Source organism: Aythya marila (assembly GCF_965140915.1).
Source record: "Aythya marila genome assembly, chromosome: 13".
Classification (NCBI taxonomy): Eukaryota; Metazoa; Chordata; class Aves; order Anseriformes; family Anatidae; genus Aythya; species Aythya marila.
Genome location: NC_139054.1, coordinates 15,965,645 through 15,984,512, shown reverse-complemented (window position 1 = coordinate 15,984,512; position 18,868 = coordinate 15,965,645). Strand labels below are relative to the sequence as shown.

At 50.4% G+C, this 18,868-nt stretch overlaps 2 protein-coding genes across 5 annotated transcripts in view; both read right to left on the bottom strand.

Moving 5' to 3' along the window:
• LOC309883127 (uncharacterized protein) overlaps positions 1 to 18,868 on the bottom strand; it is a 173,869-nt gene that overhangs the window by 93,423 nt on the left and 61,578 nt on the right. The gene's annotated exons all lie outside the window — the stretch shown is intronic.
• Positions 8,390 to 8,569, bottom strand: LOC309883017 (uncharacterized protein; the record flags this gene model as incomplete). Its single annotated transcript, XM_082770655.1, has 1 exon — positions 8,390 to 8,569. The coding sequence occupies one exon, from the start codon at positions 8,567 to 8,569 to the stop codon at positions 8,390 to 8,392; it is 180 nt and encodes a 59-aa protein (XP_082626781.1).

Genomic DNA, 18,868 nt, shown 5'->3' with positions numbered 1-18,868 from the left:
GGCTTCTTCACTCCCAGAGATTATGTAATATGTTCTTGCCTGCTGCTGACTCATATTTTTCAAAATATATCTGGGAAGGAAAACATATGCACACGTGTTTTAATGCATTTGTTTCCCTCTATCTGTCCAGATAAATACGCACAAAGGCGCCCAGCAGCAGGCACATGCATGCTCACTGCTGCGTGTCGTGTGTGCGTGAGGAGCGGGGCCTGGCATCTGTTCCACACGCACACACTGGAGATGGATTAAACCAGCACCATTTTCTGGGGCAAAACACAGCAACTGCTTAATGCAGGGAGTGTGGGAGGAGAACAAGAAACCAGGAAGCTACGGGGGGGATGGCAAAAGCAGCAGCCCTGGGAACGCGCTGCCTACAAGCTCCCGCCAAACCTGGGCTCTGGGGACTCGGCACAGTCTCAGACTCAGCTTAAAACTGAGCTGGAAAAATGGCTTTTGGGCCACTTTGACAATTTGCAAACGGCAGTAGGCTGCGAACATCACGCTAGTTAAGGGGACGGTGCTGGGTGCAGTGTGGGCGTGGGGCCAGAGGTTCCTAACATTTTGTAAATCTGGGGTTTTGGTCCTGGCAATGCCTGTGAACACACGTTGTGCCCTGGCTGAGGACCTACAAGGCAGCTGGTTAGTCCTGCGCATGTCTGTGGCCAGCCTGCAGGTCTATGAGGTTTAGTTCCTTTCCTCTGAGCGTGCGTGTACTTTTAATTCTTTAGAAAAGACTTTTAGATGCTTCTGCAAAACCCTTGGTGTCCAGGAGATGGGATCGATCTGCTGCTGGGCATCAGATGAGAGATTCATCTACCCTGGACCAGAGGAGACTGAAAATCTATCCAGATGTCAGCTCCTCATCATGAAGTGGCGGCAGACACCCTGCATCGACAACAGCGGGTGCCTTGCTCCTAGCGCCTGCCTTCCTCGCACCGCCTCCTCCTCCTGTCCTCACACCTGGACAAAAGCACCTGGTGCAAGTCCTGCTGCCCCACAGCCCTTCCCAATGGTCTAAGGCAGAAATGAGCGGGATGCCTCTGATCCTCCTCACCTTACACAGCCCTTCGGAGAGGGAATTCTCCTCTCCTTGGTCGCTGCATCAGACAGGTATGTGCACATCTACGCATTGCTGCATGCGGGCACCATCAGCATTCCCGTTCTGTGCACCCAGCTTCGCGTATACACAACCCTAGAGCAATAAAATTCTAATTTAATACCTAAACCTACATCAGAGACGAGTGCCATTTGAAGGACGCTCATTCTTGTTCTACAGAAACTTAAAAATGTTTTATCTGGATTCAAAACCTGTTCTATAATTGTTACTTTTAACTTAATTCTCACCGAACTCCACAGAAGACCAAACGCACAGCATACCTAAAAGGCTTTGCAATAAACCTCAAAAACAAACGTTAAAGATTGATCACATTTTTCCAAGTTTACAATAAAACTGACTGAAGCTCAACTAGATAAGGAAAGAGAGTTGCATAAAATTAATCACTACCTTATCAAGCCAGGAAGAAAGAATGTTAGATAACAAGTGTTTCCTAAATTTGGTATCAGAACAGAAACTTCAATGCAAAACCTATTAAGAAAACCTTGTCAGATATACCGAATATAATACAGAAGAGTGGAACCATCAAAAATAGCAAGAGGAATATGAATTCTTCAGAAAAAAAAAAATGCCTTTGGTTACTGCCAGCAAGGTCCTGATTTTATTTTCTCAAACTGAACAAAATTTCTTGACAAAACTTTTCGCAGATATGCCCAGCAATTTAGCCCGCTGCTTATCAGAGTAAAAGATTGGTCCTCAGGGTATTTCTCTAAATTTATATTTATCGTTGTGCAGCTGAGGCCATACTGCATTTTCGCAGTTCCAAGAAACATCTCCTACACAATTAGGATCCTTGTTACTTCCCAAACCCTTGTGCCTGGCCGGTACCTTTGGGCTGTGAGCTGCAATCACTTCCACAGCCACACGCTCTGAGCTCACCAGCAGTGGCTCCAGACCCCAGAATTGGCAGGGAACAAACTTAACTCTTTAGAAGCAGCCACACTCGGGCAAATACCTTGGTACTGAACGGGAACTGATGCAAAGAAAACAATCGGCATCGTCACCTGGTCACTGATGAGGGCAAGTCGGCTCCTTGGTGGCCCGGGGCACATCCAGTGTGCCCTAGTACGCCCCTACCCATGTCACGAACCTCCTGTCGGCTATTTCCATCCTCACACGCTCCCCAAATGCCACCACGGGAGCAGTGCTGGGGATGGCAGCAGGACAGGGCACGCGGCCTTCCCCGACCCGCCGCCGGGCCTGCACCCAAGACGCGGCCGCCTCAGGGCCGGGGGCATGGCAGCATCACCACAGCAGCTTAGCCCGAGGAGAAAAGGATGCTGGAGCACACGGCTGCCCACACTCGTGGAGGGGCAGTCAGAGAGCTTCAAAATCTAACAGCCTGGGAATCTGCATGCAATCCCACCCACCACGACGACAAAGGGCCGTCAGGCTGCGGGGCCCTACCCCGCGCTAGGCCCGTGGGGCAAGGCCACCTGCTGAGAGCACAACACCTCGGTGGCTGTGGTGCCACCACCTGAGGGCTGCTTCATCTCACCCAAGCCCTCCCCGGGGCTCCTATTGTCTGCCTCACGAGTCCTGGTCACATCCCAGAGAAAGGCACCAGGGCTACAGAAAGAGTTAATCTCTCGGAGACTTACAGATCGCAGAGAAAAGCGGCTTGCAGCATACCCCCTGCTTTACTTAGCTGGAGATGCTGCCTAAAATAGAAACGCAAGCCTTGCCAGCAGTCTATACGTTATGTTATATATGTCTCAGCTGATGCCAAAGAAGGGGCAGGCACTAACCCACATGGGACCTTCCACATGGGCACAGGCAGACTTTTCTGCTCCTGGGACCTCCAAAATCCCCACCAAGAGCTGCACCACCGGACAAAAACAGCTCTCCCCACAAAGCCCCAGACCCATCTGGTCCCAGTGAAAAAAAAATCCAGCCGTAATTCTTTAAATACCTTCATGTCAGTGCTGTTTAACCTGCCATGGCCCTCCTTTAAAGCTTCGGGCCTGCCCAACACAGTCCACCACAGGGAGCTCTGAGGGCTCCTTGTCCCGAGCTCAGCCGTCCCAGCGAGCACACTGCCAGTGAGATGTTCCCGACAAGGCAAGGGTAATACTCCATAAAAACTGGTTTTAACTGGAAACAAGCATCCAAGGCTGCACGGCCCTTTGCTGGCAAGGTTGACAATGGGGTTAGAGACAACCTGGCCATCTGTGGGTTCTTGCAGAGTAAGACCCATTTCCACCCAGGGTCACAAGAAATTCAGCCAAACAACAACAGAAAAAACACGGTTCCTGCAGCAGCTCTTCCTCCAAAAGCATCTATTTTTAGCCAGAAGCATCAATCGCTACAGCTTGCCATCTACAACAGCCCAAACGTGCAAAATCCTACCACATGCAGCAGGGCCAACGCATTGCCCTTCAGTATCACCACAGCCCTGCCACCCGGCCCCAATTTGCAGCGAAAGGACGTCGCAGGAAGGGAAGGAGGAGGTGCCCAGCCTTGGCCATGCCCAGGTAACGTGCCATGTTCCCCTCCTACACCTGGGGAAGAGGAGCTGCAGGAAGGCAAAGGAACATGCCTGAGGCCATACAGCACGGCAGTGGCAGAGCAGGGACCCTGCAGCACGCTCCTGGGCCGCCGCTGTCACCATGACACAAACCCGTCCTGCTTGTAACACGGCAGTTATCATGCCATTTTGGGGGAGTTTTCCTCCAGCTTCCTAACTTCTGGCCATTGGAGAAACCTCAGCTAAGAGACGAATCAATGCACTTGGCCACGACAGCTCTGATTACATTTAATTACGAGATGCACGCTGAACACAACTATCACAGCCGTTCGGAAAGACACACGTTGCAAACGCAGCCCCCTGCTCGCCGCCACAGACGCGTTATTAACACCACAGAGCACAGAGAGGCACAATGCAGGCAGAACACACGGACATGCAGGCAAGCACTGCACACAAAGAGCAGCCTGTCCCCAGTCAAAAGCAGCAGTCACGAAATACAGAAACCGAGGAACGACATCAAAATGAACTGAACAAGACATAAGAGGGGCTCTAGTCACAAATTAAAGCAACGACGACAAAAAACTTACATGGATTTTGGGCAATTTTCCTTCAGACATTAGACACAGCGGTTGGGCTGTGTACCGAATACCTGATCCGAAAAGAAATACAAGCACATTATGCAAACAGACGGGGGCAGGAGGCAGGTGAACACGCCGCTCTGAACAACATGCACCCACAGGGTGAGAAAGCGCCTCTGCATTTCCACCGCGGGGCTCGGGCAGGGCAGAGCTTCATTCACCACAAAGCAGAAGCCAGTGCCGTGCCGCTGCCGTCCCGGGGGAAAAGCCAAATGGCAGGACCGAGAAGAGCCATCACGTCAGTGACCTCTGAGCTGTCCCGGCCCCCTTTTCACTTGTCATGTGAGGTTTAAAACAGAGGTGGGAAATATCCGAGGGACTGGGGGGGGAGGAAGCCTATAAGGAAATGAAAGCAAGCCCTCGTCAGCCTAAGGAAAGAGCCTTAAAATCACAGCGAACACAGGTCTAGCACGGCCATCCCGACACGTATGCTTTTTCTGAAGCATGGGAAGAGGGAAACGCACCCCTTCCCCACGTCAGGAAGGGTGCCTGAATCTTTAAGGCAGCGAATTGCCGCTCAGGAGGAATGGACTTTTTATGGACTGTGTGAGACAGGGTTGCTATGATACAGTCAGAGGCATTTTCATGAATCCTGTGGCAAATAACATCGAATCCTGCTTAAGCAGACAAACAGCAAGTCGGGTCTCCCATCACCCAGCCTTAGCAAATACACAGGAGCAATCACTGAAAGAGATTTTATGCGTTTGAAATATCCTATCTGCATACAAATGAACATTAGTCTTGGGGCCGTGTTTTCCGGAGGGTCAGCGCTGTGATTTAGCTGAAGGGATGGCCCCTCTTCCCCCGGCCCTGGGCTTCAGCAGCCCCGCAAAGATGAAGAGCTCAACATTTGCAAAACGGGGGTGAATTACAGGGGCAATGCCCCCAGGGCTGACCCCACAGAGCCACAAGCATAACCCGAGTCGTCCCCCAGAGCTCAGGGGGAAGGAAAGCTCCACCGCACACAGCTATTTTCCAGCGTGCAAATTACACCGTGAATTTTGCAAGCACAGTCACTTACGAGTACAGGGGATCTACCACAAGCGACAGGAATGCTGTCACCCCAAAAAGCAGCCAAAGCAGGTCGTCCCGGATTGAGCCGCTTCTGAAAAGTACGGCAAAATGGAGCGGTTCGCCTTGCTCCTGCTCCCCAGGCTGCTGGAGGCTCAACTGCAGGCTTGGAAAATGCAAAACTGGGGGTGCAAAGCTACAAAAGCAGGGTTGGGGCAGGTAGCTCAAGGCCCTGCTCGAAAAGGTGGCCACTGAGGACTGTGGGGTGGGAAAAAAAGATCGAACTGATCGAGCGAAAGCTCCAGCCCTGGCTCACTTCTCACGCTCCTCTCTCTCTCCCTGAAGTCCAGCCGGGTGCCCCACACAGCGAGAGCAGCATTGCTAACACCACGCTCCAAGTTTTCTGCGCTGAACTTTCACGGTGCTCTGCATAAACCTTACTGCCTGCGAGCCCACCAGCCTCTGGGAGAACAAAAAGCAGAGAAGTGGCAATAAAATCACATCGATTCTCTTAAGCGCCTTCCATCGTGGGGTAAAAAAAAAAAAAAAAAAAAAAAAAAAAGGACAAAAACCACAGTAATTTCCAGCAATCTCTGGATTTCCAGCAACCCCTGGTCCCCCAGCAGCCTGCCATCCCGCAGCTACACCAAATGCCACCGCTGCAACCAGAAGGGGCTCGCAGGAGGCAGCGCCCGGACACAGCGGCCCCACACACATGCGATAAGGCACACCGCCGCGGGCACCCCGCCACGCATCGCCCCAGATGCACGAGCTCCGGACCAAGGAATGCACTTGCTCGCGCCAGAAAATCACCAGAGGTGCCGAGCATTCCTTGTAGAAATCGTATTGAAAGGTAAAACCTTCACACCAGAGCTCGAACCTTAAGGAAAACAGACATTCAGCCACAGTTGCATCCTATTTTTAACTTGCTGTTTGCTGTTTTTTTTTTTGGCTTTTACTCATTTTTCCACCCTTGCTCCTCCGAATCACTATGTCACTTAAAACCATTTCGCCGAAAGGATTGGTTTGGCTGTTGTTTGATTGATTCCCTTTCCTTGGTGATCTTTGTTCATTTATTACATTTCCAAGAGATCCTGCAACCTCTGAAACTAACAACATCACAGAGCTAGCAGGAAAATAAAGCAAATTGGAGCTGTTTAACAATATGAACCATCCTCAGCATCCAAATGATTTTATTTTATTTTTTTACAGAAGATTCACTCAATCACCTCCGGAGGGAAGCGGATTCCTCTCCCACAGACAGCTACAAGTGAAGAGGAGGACGCAGAGCCAGCAGGCACCCGAGTGGCTGTGCTGGGCTGGTGTCACCGGGTTTGGGCATTTCTGGCCATTAAATGGGCTACTGCCATTAAACACCTCTTGTCAGCTCAGGTGGCCAAATGTCACCACCCTGGGACTCGGGAATTTTTTTTTCCTCTCTTATTTACAGCTAAAGACAGTTTCAAAGCACCAGATTTGCAGCATTTGTTTAACTTAATTTCCAATCATGCCACCAGCCAAAAAGAACTCTGCTCTTAACCAAGTCCATCTCCGCATTTAACTTGCAGCAGACAATCACATGGAAACAGCTGAGTCTCCGTCTCTAAGCTCCATCCAAGTCCTTATGAATCAATTACTTGATTTTTTTTTTCCCCATGCTTAGTAGAAGACATCAGATAGAAAAATACAGATGGAGTTGGCACCAACTAGTTAAATTAGCAAAGCAACCTAATTCCAGTGAACGTTAGCAAGAGATGTAAACATTTTCAAACTACAGTTATATAAATATATATTTTGAGCAATTCTGATTTTTCCAAAGGGGAAAATAACACACAAAAATATATATAGCCATAAGATTTCTAACAGAAACACTACTCACATACAGAGACATATTTCCGAGAGGAAAAGGCATTGCTCTTTTCAGACATTCCCTTCATCTCCTCGCTAAACTTCATGCTCTGAAGCTCGAGCCCCCCAGCCAGCTCTGCTTTCGTGCCGTAAACATTGCAATTTTGGTCCAGACATCTTCCAACAGAAGGACCTCTAACTACTGGACACCTTTTCAGCAAGCCTATAATATGCAGCTCAGCACTTCATTTTCCAGAAAATCAATGTAAATAAAGTCAAGCAAAACAGCCCATCTCAAAATCTCATGATCCTTAAGGTGGGCAAAGATTTTTCTTACATACATTACCAAAAATAATATATAGAAATGCACACGCACAAAAGAAAGCTAAAACACGATTTCTACAGAAATCAAAGCAAACCCCAACCCCTCCGTATCTGTTGCTTTAGCAAAGAAAAACAAAGCATGCATCCCCTTTTTATCTTTGATTCCTCCTTCCCAATTTGCCGAGACAGAAAAGGCGTACAAACAGAAAAAAAAGCCCAGCAGTTATGTTTCGATCCCTCTCACATCTTTAAAGAAAGGAGCAGGTTATATCAGTGGGGACGTAGAATTTGGAGGCTTTGGGGCTAAATATTGAGAAATCAAGTCAGATCATCAAGGCAACACAGATAAATAAAGAAATTAGAGATTGTCTCCCCTTTTTGTGCCTGAATGTTATTTTAGCAAAGATTTAATCCTTTAATAGGATTTCTCATCCCCCCCCTTAAAAATGTCCAGAGCTCGATTCAATTGCACACACCACCTCTCACCTGGCAGCTACATGGTTACTCTCACAGACATTGCACATTAACTGCTTGCTAGAAATTTCGAACAAAATGACTTATTATTAACTTGAGTCTATATTTTAAAGGAAGCAAAACAACACAGGCAGTGCTTATTACAGAAAGATATTTTCACTCTGCTTCTAACTCAATATGTACAGCTCTATCTCCACAGCACAGCACGATATATGAATGGATCATTACTATTATTTATCACATTTAAAACCCAGGCAAAAGCAGCTACACTTACAGGCATACTTAAAAGACAAGACATGACAAAAGATTTAGGGAGAGATAATATACCAACGTCATACATATCACAGCGAGGCCATGTTGAAGCTCAACGCGTTTCCCCCCTCAGTAAGAAATCTCTCTCTCTTTCTCTCTCTCTCTCTCTCTCTCCTTTCTCTCTCTCTCTCTCGCTCTTGCTCTCTTGTTGAATTGCTAGTGGAAGTAGTAGCCCCCAACAGCTCAGGAGAAAAAATCCATTTAACGAGTGCCCAGGAAGAACATGAGTATGACATTCACAAGCAATAGCACCACAATCACTGCAAAAACGACCACCGTTTGAACATCCAAGGTCATGGTGCAATGCAGAACACTGTAGTGTTCGAGATGTGGGGCTGGTAGATTTGGAGAAGTCAACCTCTGCTCTGTAAGACTGTCCATACATCCACCATGCTAGAATAAAGGAGAAAACTGTTCCTGGTTTTGGTTTTGCTCGGAAGGGTTTGTGGTCTGCTTTGAGTTTATCCCCCTATCTGCTGTCTCTAGCTCATTCTGGAGCCCGCTAAGTGAAGCATCATCACAACCAGTGAGCACTAAAGATGCAAAATCCTTCCTTTAGGAAAAGAAAGCGAGCGCTGTCTGCAAGCTTCTCTCTCTCTCTCTTCCCCCCTCTCTCTCCCGGTCTCGCTCTTGCTGGCTGGCTTGCTTTTTAATTCGTCAAGCCAGTGCAGATAAGAAGCCTGTGTGAGTGTGACAGCTCTGCAAGCTGCTGCGGCTGCATCTCTCGGTGCGAGGCGGACCCTTGCGCATACAAATCAGCTCCAGTGACCAGGCAGCGAAGGGATCCTGGCTGTCAGTCAAACGCAAAAGGAAGCGCTGGCTCCATAAATACGCGCATCTTCCGCCCGCCGTGACGGGGAGCGCCATGCAGGCATGTCTGCCCGGCTGCTTTTGCGGCGGTTCGGGGGAAAAAAAGAGCCGTGCGTGGGGCTGGGAAGCCGGTGCGGCGGTCGGGTGCCGGTGCTGAGCTCCAGGAGAGGCGTCTCCAGGCTTTCTGTGCGATGCAGATCCCGCTCCCCGCCGGCGCTGTGCGGCGGGGACACCTCTGCCCCGTCTGCACCGCCCGCGCGAAGCTTCGGATGGGAAATATTAAAGACCTGCAAGCAGAGCCCGTGCTGCTCGGAGCCTGCTCACGTCAGGGATGGGAGCAGGAGGAAGAGCCGGGAAGCAAAGCAGCCGAGCTAACGACGAGGCAGCCCCTCGCAACGTGGAAATTCGCTGTGAGCCTGTAATGGGGGAATTTTGTAGGGGGAAAATCACTTCTCAGCTCTGCGCAGCGCTGTGCACACCAGCCTGTCACAAGCACATCGCATAGCCTCGCCGCTCAGCACCGCACTGCTTTGCTTTGTAAACTGAATTCCGACTCCACAGATAGAGCTGCATGGAGGCAGAGCAGGGTGGGGATCTTTATTCCTTCCACAGCAACCAGCAATGCTGATTCCTGCGTTAAATTCACGCACGCACTCAACATTTATGGTCCAGATGCCAGTCGCTACCCCAAACCTTGCTCTCAGGTCCCAGCCCCAGCAGTTACCTTTGAGAGGAATCACATACACACAGAAAAAGATGCGCTCAGCTGGAAAAAGCAAATGATTTTACAGGCAGAGCCAAACAGAGCAGTGCTGCCAATGCCGATGCATTACACACCACAATGTGCACACGGGGGCTGCTCATGGGCGCGTTCCAGGAGCGCTGCCCCACACAGCACACCTGGGGCACTCACGCACAGACACGGAGCCAAAATGCACCAAATGAGCCCTGTTCTCTGTCAAGAGCTCGGGAGGACTTTGGTGTTTGACACCTGAGCAGACGTGGCCGGGAGGCGGTGTTTTTCCCCTCACAGCATCCTTCCAGGGCAGGTACTTTTGTCATCAGGAAGGAACGGGTCAGGTTATGCTCCTACCCCACCTTACCGTTCAGACCCATGCTACACCCAGCTCCTTGCTGCAAGGCTCATTTTATTTCCTCCCTGTGCTGGAAGGCTCCCTCCAAAGGAGCACGCTTTTTCTATGTTTACCCCAAAAAGCCTTCAGAGGAGAGATCGCCCAGGGAGGCGATGACAGGGGCTCTGCTGTGCCTTCCTTCTGTTCAAACAGAGTCTCCCTCCTCCAAGAGGACTGTGAGGGGAGACTTTTCCCTTGCATGTTTACAAAAACCTGCTCGAAACCCGCCCCTGTCCACATGTGTCAGCACTTATCAGGCTGCGCCCAGGTGATGGATCCGCTGCAACACCGGGCTCCACACCTGCACTTCCCATCACGTATGCATTTTTAGGATAAGCACTCTGGTCTAAATTTGCATTAGACAGGCAATCAGAACAGCAACCGAATTGTAGACATGGTGCATTTATTGTAGTCACCATCCCTTCCCAAAATAATTGGGGCAATTTTCCAAAGCCCAGCTCTGAACTCCCATGAAAGCCCAGGAAATTCCAGTTTTGCTCTCAGCAATAACAGCGACCCCTCCACAACCTGCAAGGGGCCCAGATATAGAGGCACCTTTATGGCCAGTCAATCTTTTCCTCTAAACTGGAATGAGCACGGAAGGAGGCTCAGGCTCAGCTTTACTTCTATGGAAAGCCATGCGGAGGTTTTCTCCCTTCTCCCGTCTCTGCAGATGCCTCTGCAGGCACAGCCCGTGCCCTTCGCATCCTCCCACCACCAAGAACGGGAGCCTTGGTGCCTCCGCGTGTAGGATCGGGGTTGGGGGGACAAAAACCGGGCAGGTAAAAGCAGCGGGGGCCTGAGAAACATCCAGAAAAACAGTGCAGCAGCTCCCACACATGCTCAATAGCCACTTCCGTAGCTGAAAAAAAAAAAAAAAAAAAAAAAGAGGATTTCATTCCGAGCGATGTGCCTGGCAGCTCTCAGGCAGTCATCCTGCAAGCGCTGAGCCACTCAGAGCGGAGGGGAGGGCACAGATTATAAATAGAGGCTCCGAAGCCAGCCCCCTGCCTGCACCGCTGCCAGCCGCAGGCAGGAGGTCCCCCCCAGCCCTCACCCCACATGCAGCTCGTGCATCACCAGCAGCTGGGCGATGGCTGCGGGGACCCCGCCGCCGTCCCTCCCTGCCGGCCGCAGGGGCTGGAGGAGATGCCCGAAGGCTCCGTCCTCCCCGTGCCCCCCTCCAGAGCGAACGCCCCAAAATATCCCCGAAACATCGGGCGGGGAAGTGCCGGGTGCCCGGCTGCACGCGGATGTAAATAGGAAGGCTGGGTGTGGATCAGGGTTGATCAGCACAAACAGATTTACTGCAGAGAGGCTCCCGTTTAAATTATTCAGAGTATTCCCGGTGGTACTTGCTGCCTTATATAATTTCCCATGCCTTCCGCGTGCGCTAAATGTTAATTTTACTAGGGAAATGGATGATACTTTCTCTTGGAAGCCTCGCTGCAAAAGAACACCTACACATCAGAGGTTTATATAAAACCACCCCGAAGTTTAACTTGATGTAATGCCTTCTGAGAAGTTCGGTCTAATCTTCTGAATAGAGTTAAAGTAAGGAGCAGGAAGAAAAGGCGTGTAACAGTTACATAAAATGCCACCTGCCCTTGCAGCACAGCACACGCCCCGACATCACAGCAGCTTTCGGGAGCGTGGTTTGTAACGCAAGGCCAGGGATGGCTCCTTCTGCATGAGGAAGCAGCTCTGAACTCCAGCAACCCTCCACCAGTCACACCGGTAAGGACAGGGTCGGGACTTCCACTGACACACGACAGACCTACAGAGAGGTAGGTGTGTGGAGCCGTACACACACGGACACAGACGGTGTTTTCGGGACTGCCAAATCAATCAGAAGGGCCACCCTCGGAATGTTAATTGCGATGATGGCAATTCTGAGGCATGCCTCTGCAGCAGGTGATGCCAGCCCCTCCAGCCCGAGTGCGCGGCGCCGTGGGCTCAGCCATGTCCCACGACTCCCTCCTATGGATGTCTCAGGCAATTGGCGCAACCCAGCGCTCCCAGCTCAATGAGCAGCTACAGCTCGGGAGCAAGGGCTCGGGATTTGCACGCTGAAAGGTCCAACACCCAGCTCCCGCTGCCAGGGGCACCGTCTCTGCACGATAGCAGGATAGCCCAGAGGCAGGCGGCAGCACGGGGGTTTCAGCTCCAGTTCCCTGCTCTGCTGTAGATCCCCTGCACGAATTAACACCCTACGCTGCAGCAGCCCCTTGGACATGCAGAGGCATCTGTGCTTTCCTGACACCAGCTCCACCTCCTGTCAATGGCAAAAACAAAGCTCTCACAACCCCGAGACAGTCCCACGAGTGACCCGCTGCAGCGGGCTGAGCTCGGGGATTTGTCGCGAGCACCGCAGCTCTGCCAGGCCCAGAAAACACGCTCAGCAGCCAGCCAACAGAGAGCGAGCTTTTGGGGAATCCATGAAAGTTTCCAACAGATCCTGGGGCTGCTCGTGGTGCCGAGTGGGGATATAGTGATGGGGGAGTTGGGCTGGACCAGGGGCAATCAGGTCCTGGCGACCTTTGGTCCTGAGCAGCTCCAGCTCCTTCTGCCGTGCTCCCGCGTGGAGCACAAGCCACATCTCAGACCTACAGGGCGCCAGGAAAGGAGTTTGAACTTTTTGTTTGAGCCCAGGAATACTGCCCATGAGAGGGAATGAGCAGCAGTGGTACCCAGGGACGTGTGGGCAGGGGATGTGCAGCTGCTCCTCTGCCGGGCACGCTCTGGCTGCTGCCCGCCTTGCCAGGCTCCAGGGTGGGGGTTGAGGCATCGGCTCTATCAGAGATTATGCAAGGACCATCAAATGCATGCTGGTTTTCTAAATCTAGCCAGGAACTAGTTCAGGGCTTCAGAGATTAAGGGCTAGTGGGATTACGATTTGCTAAACTTCCCCAGAAGGATGATTTTCTTCAATACGATTATCTGCACAGATGTGGGCTCGCGGTGCTGATTCTGGAAGCTAACATTGCATTTTCCAGTTGCCCGCTGTTCCTTGCCTGCCCACTCCGTCTTTCAAACGCAAGGTTTCCTCACTGTCCACATCAATTTGGGACTTTCTTCCATTAACTTCTCTCTTCTGCCCTTCTTACTTTCCTTTTGCTCTACCTACCTCCCTTAAAAGTTTCCACTTCACCTCCCCCTCTGTCCCACAGCAGCTCGAGTGTCCTCTGCCAGAGAGAGGAACACGAAAGCAAGGTGGGGAGGTGACAGCAACAGCTCAGCCTCGTCCAGCCCCTTCCCTGTTAACTGCATGAGACGCTTTAGCAAATTCACAGCATAGCTAGACAAGCAAAGGATTCATTTAGAGAACTAACATAAAATGCAATTACAGAAAGACAAAGGGGAAAGAAGGAGGAGAAGGGGGCAAGGATAAGATGATGATCTTAAAAGCTGCAAGGCAGAAATAGACTTCAGAGGGAGAACTGCTGAGGAGAAGGCTGAGATGAGAGCCTGCAAAGCAGTGGCAGGGGAGAGAAGGCTGATGGGGAACGCAGCAGGGCACGACCCATGAAGCAAGCCGCTCTTGCAGCAAGGCTGAGAGTGCAGGAAAAAGTGCAAGGTACATTTCTAAGCCCACTTCTGCAATGTTTGGAGAGCGCCGTGCACTGCTGGAGGTTGACTTGGCTGTGTGCTTAACCTGCACGAGCGCCTGGCCAAGAGCGCTACACAAAGCTCAGAGGCTACGGGGATGGACCTGAGCGTCTCCAGGTCACTGCTCTCAGTATTCCGTGAAAAGAAAAACCAAGAATTTCACCTCAAGATGGGAAGCACCACTCTGAACTTCAAAGGTCACCCCTTGGTAGATGCGTTACATACACAAACGTACAGAGCCCAGGCCAGCTGCAGCAGAGGAACTGTTTCCCATTCTTCGCCTGTTCTAATTTTATCTCAGCAAACAAGAAGTGTTATGCAACACAACAATGTCCCCAGTGCGGAGATCAATTTTTTTATGACCATTTCATTTAATACAAAGAGCCAGACGACCACCACAGGAAGCCCAAGGAGGTTGTGAGGTGCTTGTGCAGCAGCCCTCTTGAAAACCGACCACGTTCCAGATGCAGGAGTCTCAACGCAAAGGGCAGCAGGGACATGTCAGACACTAACCTGCTGGCCTTGGACCACTTCTGGAGACCTCAGTTAATGCTGGTTCCTTCTGCAAATGGATCCAGCATCTCAGCAGGTCGTGCCCTGTTGAATTAAATCACTTGCACGATGCTGGGAAGGGGAGATAAAGCCGAAGCCGTGTCACTGGGGTCTGACCAGGTGCCCAGAGGCTCCTTGCAGGGCACCCTGATGGGGTGTCACCTGCATCCCGGCACGGTGATGGCGCACACAGAGCTGCAAAGCTCTGCCCAGAATTTGGTGTGCCACAACGAGGAGCCACGTGCTGGTATCACCAGGTTTCACAGCGTTTGTAACACTACACGAATCCAAGCTCAGATGGCATGGGGAGAGCACCCGGCCGGGGGGTTGATTCCATTGGGCTTGTCAGGATGCCACTGAGAAAAAGGAAACTTCTATTTTTAAGTTTATGTGAACTTAAAGCATTAAGAAAGACTAAAATCTCATGCCCCTGGCAATCGTGTTGTTTTCCCTTCTACGTACATCTGCTCCACATCCCAGCTGGAACTGTAGAGACATCTTCAGACTCTCAGTTTGGGAAAAGAAAAAAAAAAAAAAGCTTCAAATCCAGCAGAAATCAAACAAGGTAACATCAATTACCCTGGTCACAGAAAAACACTGCAGGGGCTGAGAAAGTTCAGTTTAGAAGCTGACCCATCAACGTCCAGACGTTCGTTGTAACCTTACATAAGCTCTCTTTTGTCTGAAAAACTGGCCCCGAAACATGCACAGGCATTTACTTCTTAAGTTTACATCTCAGGCTTAGGGGCTTGCACTTGAGCTTGGGAATAAGACCAAAAAGCCCAACCTGCAGAAAAACCCAAGACAAGTCCCTTCCTTCCACCGCTCCCCCCCAGGCATGCTTAGGGGAACTCCAGCGCTTCTGAAATTAAATTGTGGAGGTCTTCACAACCACACACCCCTGGACAAAGTGGTAAGTGAAAAAAAAAGCCATCACCCACGAGAAACTACGGCACTAAACCCAGGGTCAGTGTCCCCGATGCAGTCCCCGAGCAACCCTGCTGCACAGAAGCAGAGAAGAGAAAGCTCTTCACCTGGAGGATCAAAGGGTGTATGGCAGTTTTGACACAACCCAGGAAGATCCTTTGAAACCCCACATGCCGCATTTCCTACGCAGTTAAAAAGCAACCCTAAAAGAGTATTTTCACCTGCCTGAGCCTGCGGAGGTCCAGCAATTAGCAGTGCAAGAGTGAGATGCTGGGCAGCACGGAAACGGCACGACCCACGAGGCACACGCTAACAGCCCTGTCAGAAACGGTGTGGGCCAAGGGGCAGAAGAGAAGAAGAAGTTTCCAGCTCTATTTTTCTGACTGACCTTGCAGAAAGCGTGGGTTTAATGAGCAGCAGCATTCCTGCACGAGGGCTCGGCGCTCTCTGTGGATCAGACCATCACCTCGGCGCGCCACGAGAAATACAAAGGCTTACAAACCTGGGAGCCCTGACGCAGTGCTTGCTGGTGGGGCTGCAACTTCTTTCTGCTGCTCAGTCAGCCAGAGCTTATTCTGAGGGAAACAGCAAGTTTTCTGCCGTGTATAATTAGGGAAGCAGAGCCCAGGCACGATGCTGTGACTTACTGAGGGTCACGACACGGCGCTGTGGCAGGCAGGAGCAGAAGGCACGGCCCTGCTTCAGGCAAGAAGGGTAAGGAAGGGAAGAAGTCACCTCCAGCTCCTTGCAGCCCTCCTCAAACCCCTTCTGCCACTCTGTAGTTTTAGCTGCCCTGGATTGCTCCTTGTCAAGATATTGAGGAAAGAAAAAAACCATCTGATTAAGAGGCTGACCCACGGGTCTCATGTTCTTCACACAAATTAACCTAGAGCTTGAGACTAACTTTATATAAATCATTTTCTCCATCTCTCTGCTTCCCCCCCAAAAAAAGGAGAGGGAATAGCCTGTTGAACCTGACACTCACGTAATGAAGAAAACAACGCAAGACAACCTAATGAAGTCAGAATTCCAGCAGGATCTCAGTAGGTACAGGAATGGAACAGGAAACACTCCTTGTTATCACCCGTAATATCAGCATCAAAAGAGAAAAAGAGATGTCCGGAAAGGTGCAGTCTGAGTTACCGCATGCCCAACGTTATCTCGGGTTAAACCCAAGGAATCCTGCAGCATGGCAGCCACGGGGAGAGAGAAGCTGGGATGCCAGCTGAACAAAAAGCACTTCTGCATCCAAAGCCAACCCTGGGGGCTCAGGGAGAGATAACCAGAGCTTCGGAGCAGCAGCCAGGCTCACTGCAATGGGCACTGGGGATTGCACAGCCTGGAAGGACTGCCCGGCACCACACCTCTGCCATCCTCCAGCAACATTCCTCCTTCCCCGGCCACGTTACATAATAGGGAGCGTTATTTATTTATTTCTTGATAAGATGCCTTTTCATAACAATAGGAACTATTGGAGACTGAGATAACTTGATGAATTTTTCCTATTATCTAAGAGCTTAGTCACTCAGGGAATTAGTCATGTTCAAAATAACAGCCCGGCTCAAAGAGATTCAGAGCAACCGTTCTGGAGCAGAAGCAGCTAATGTCATAAATACATTAAGATGTTAGCTTGAAGCATTTCAGAGATTTTTCAAGAAGTCTTTAAAAAAGAAAAAAAAAAAAGAAAAAACTCTCTGCCCGCACACAAGGAAATGGGGTTCTCAGCAGTTCAAAACCCACCGGGTTTTACCAAGTGTGCTGTGCTCCAGCACCGACACCTCGAAGCAGGAGGGACAGCAGGACTTGGTGGCTTTGCAGTGAGCGCATCCTGCCCCATGCGATACGAAACCTGCAATAGTCTCGAAGGGTTTTCCAGACATCCCCGGTGAATCGTGGAGGTATCCCAGGAGGCAGGGAAGTTATCGTCACGCCTGTTCCCCAGCAGGTAGGCAGCGGGGCACGGAGCCACGGTTTGCTCGTGGGACTAGAGCCAGGCCTCCCCCTCGCCAGCCCTGGGACTGCCACAAGGGCAATCAGCAGCATATAGCTGGTATTTATCCAAGTGGTTTTATTTTGTGTAACATCTCCTCCTGCTTAACCTGGACGTTTACTGCGCACTCTTACAGCAATGCCAGCGGGGGGCTTCACAGACAGATTGTAGAAGCTCAGAACTGGAAGTGAACTGGGAAACAGAACAGAAACCACATCGGAGAGAAAAAATCCCCCCGAGAAATGCACTTGGTAGCACGGACATAAGCCTTTGGGAGCTATATGACATTGCAGCACGTGCAGAGCTCTCGCAACCCAAATACCAACCTTCGGTGACAACGGATCCCAGGATGAGTGGGACAAAACTTTCCAAAAGCCACTCTTGTAGGAAGGGCCCCCCCTTGCTTAGGCTGCAGAGTACAGCGATGACCGACCAGGCAGCTCCCCTCCACCTCTGGGGGAGCGCAGGGTGCTCTGGGCCTCCCAGGCCCCACTCTTTGCCAGTGCCTGGACACGGAAAGACCCTTTCCCCATCCCATGCCAGCCTGGCTTCCCCCTCCCCACCGCATTTGCTTATCAAAAATGATTTTAATTCAAAAATGAAAATCCAACCCAAACTGCTTTCTTGCCCTTCTCTTCTCCTGACTTCACACTGAGCTTTTCGGGATTATGGGATGCAAAGAGTCTTTCTACTTTAAATATGCTTTGATTTGCAGCCTGGCAAGTGGAGGAGAATCAGTAAGGAAAAATCGAAGGAAGTTTCCTGCCTGCTGACCTGCCCTGTCCATGGACATCGTCACGGCTCCTGGCATTTGGCACTTTTATGCACTGAAATCTTCCTCAATGTTGTGGTGATTTCCAATAGCTTACTTTCTGCTTCTGACAGCGATGTAAAATTTCAACCACAAATTGATTTTAAACGTTTGACCAACATGCACTGGAAAAATAGAGCTGTACGTGGCTGAAAAAGAACAGCCCAGGATGCTACGTACCGAAGCTAATGGCTGCGCTCACTTGGACTTTCACAGGCACAACATTAAGTACAGATTTAGACTCTATGTGTGGAAGTAAAAATGAAGAGGCAAGCTCGTTTTTCCTTTAATAAACACAAAGGCTTGGGGAAAAAAAGCTCCGTCCTTATCAGATTAAAAAACCCTATTCCAGAAAAGGCTGTGTTGTGGCGTGATTTAAACCAACTCGTTTCATTATCACGCCCGATCAATATTCTCTGTGCAGACCTACCCGAAGCATCACCACGCTTGCAATGCTGATCAGATGTGGAGATTTATTCTCATCACTACCAGTGACAATTAGTTTCATCTTTCAGGGTTAAAAACAGATACTAGCGGAGTTTAGCAACTTAGTACCAATGAAGCATGTAAAATACCCTCATGGGATGCTGGCATAATTGGCAAAAGATTAATTGTTTAAAAAACGGAAGGCAGCACATGCAAAGGAGAAAAAAGGAAGCCCCGACAACTTAATATTATGGAATAATAGCTAGGTTTGAGGGGCTAATTTAGAAATAAAGAACCACCTGCCATGAGAACAAAAGGTACTATCACTTGTAAAATATAGTGACATGCTTCTTACAGATGACTAAGAGAGTGGGTCCAACTCTTTAAGCCAAGCAGGGCTGAGGGACAGCAAGCAGCCCTCC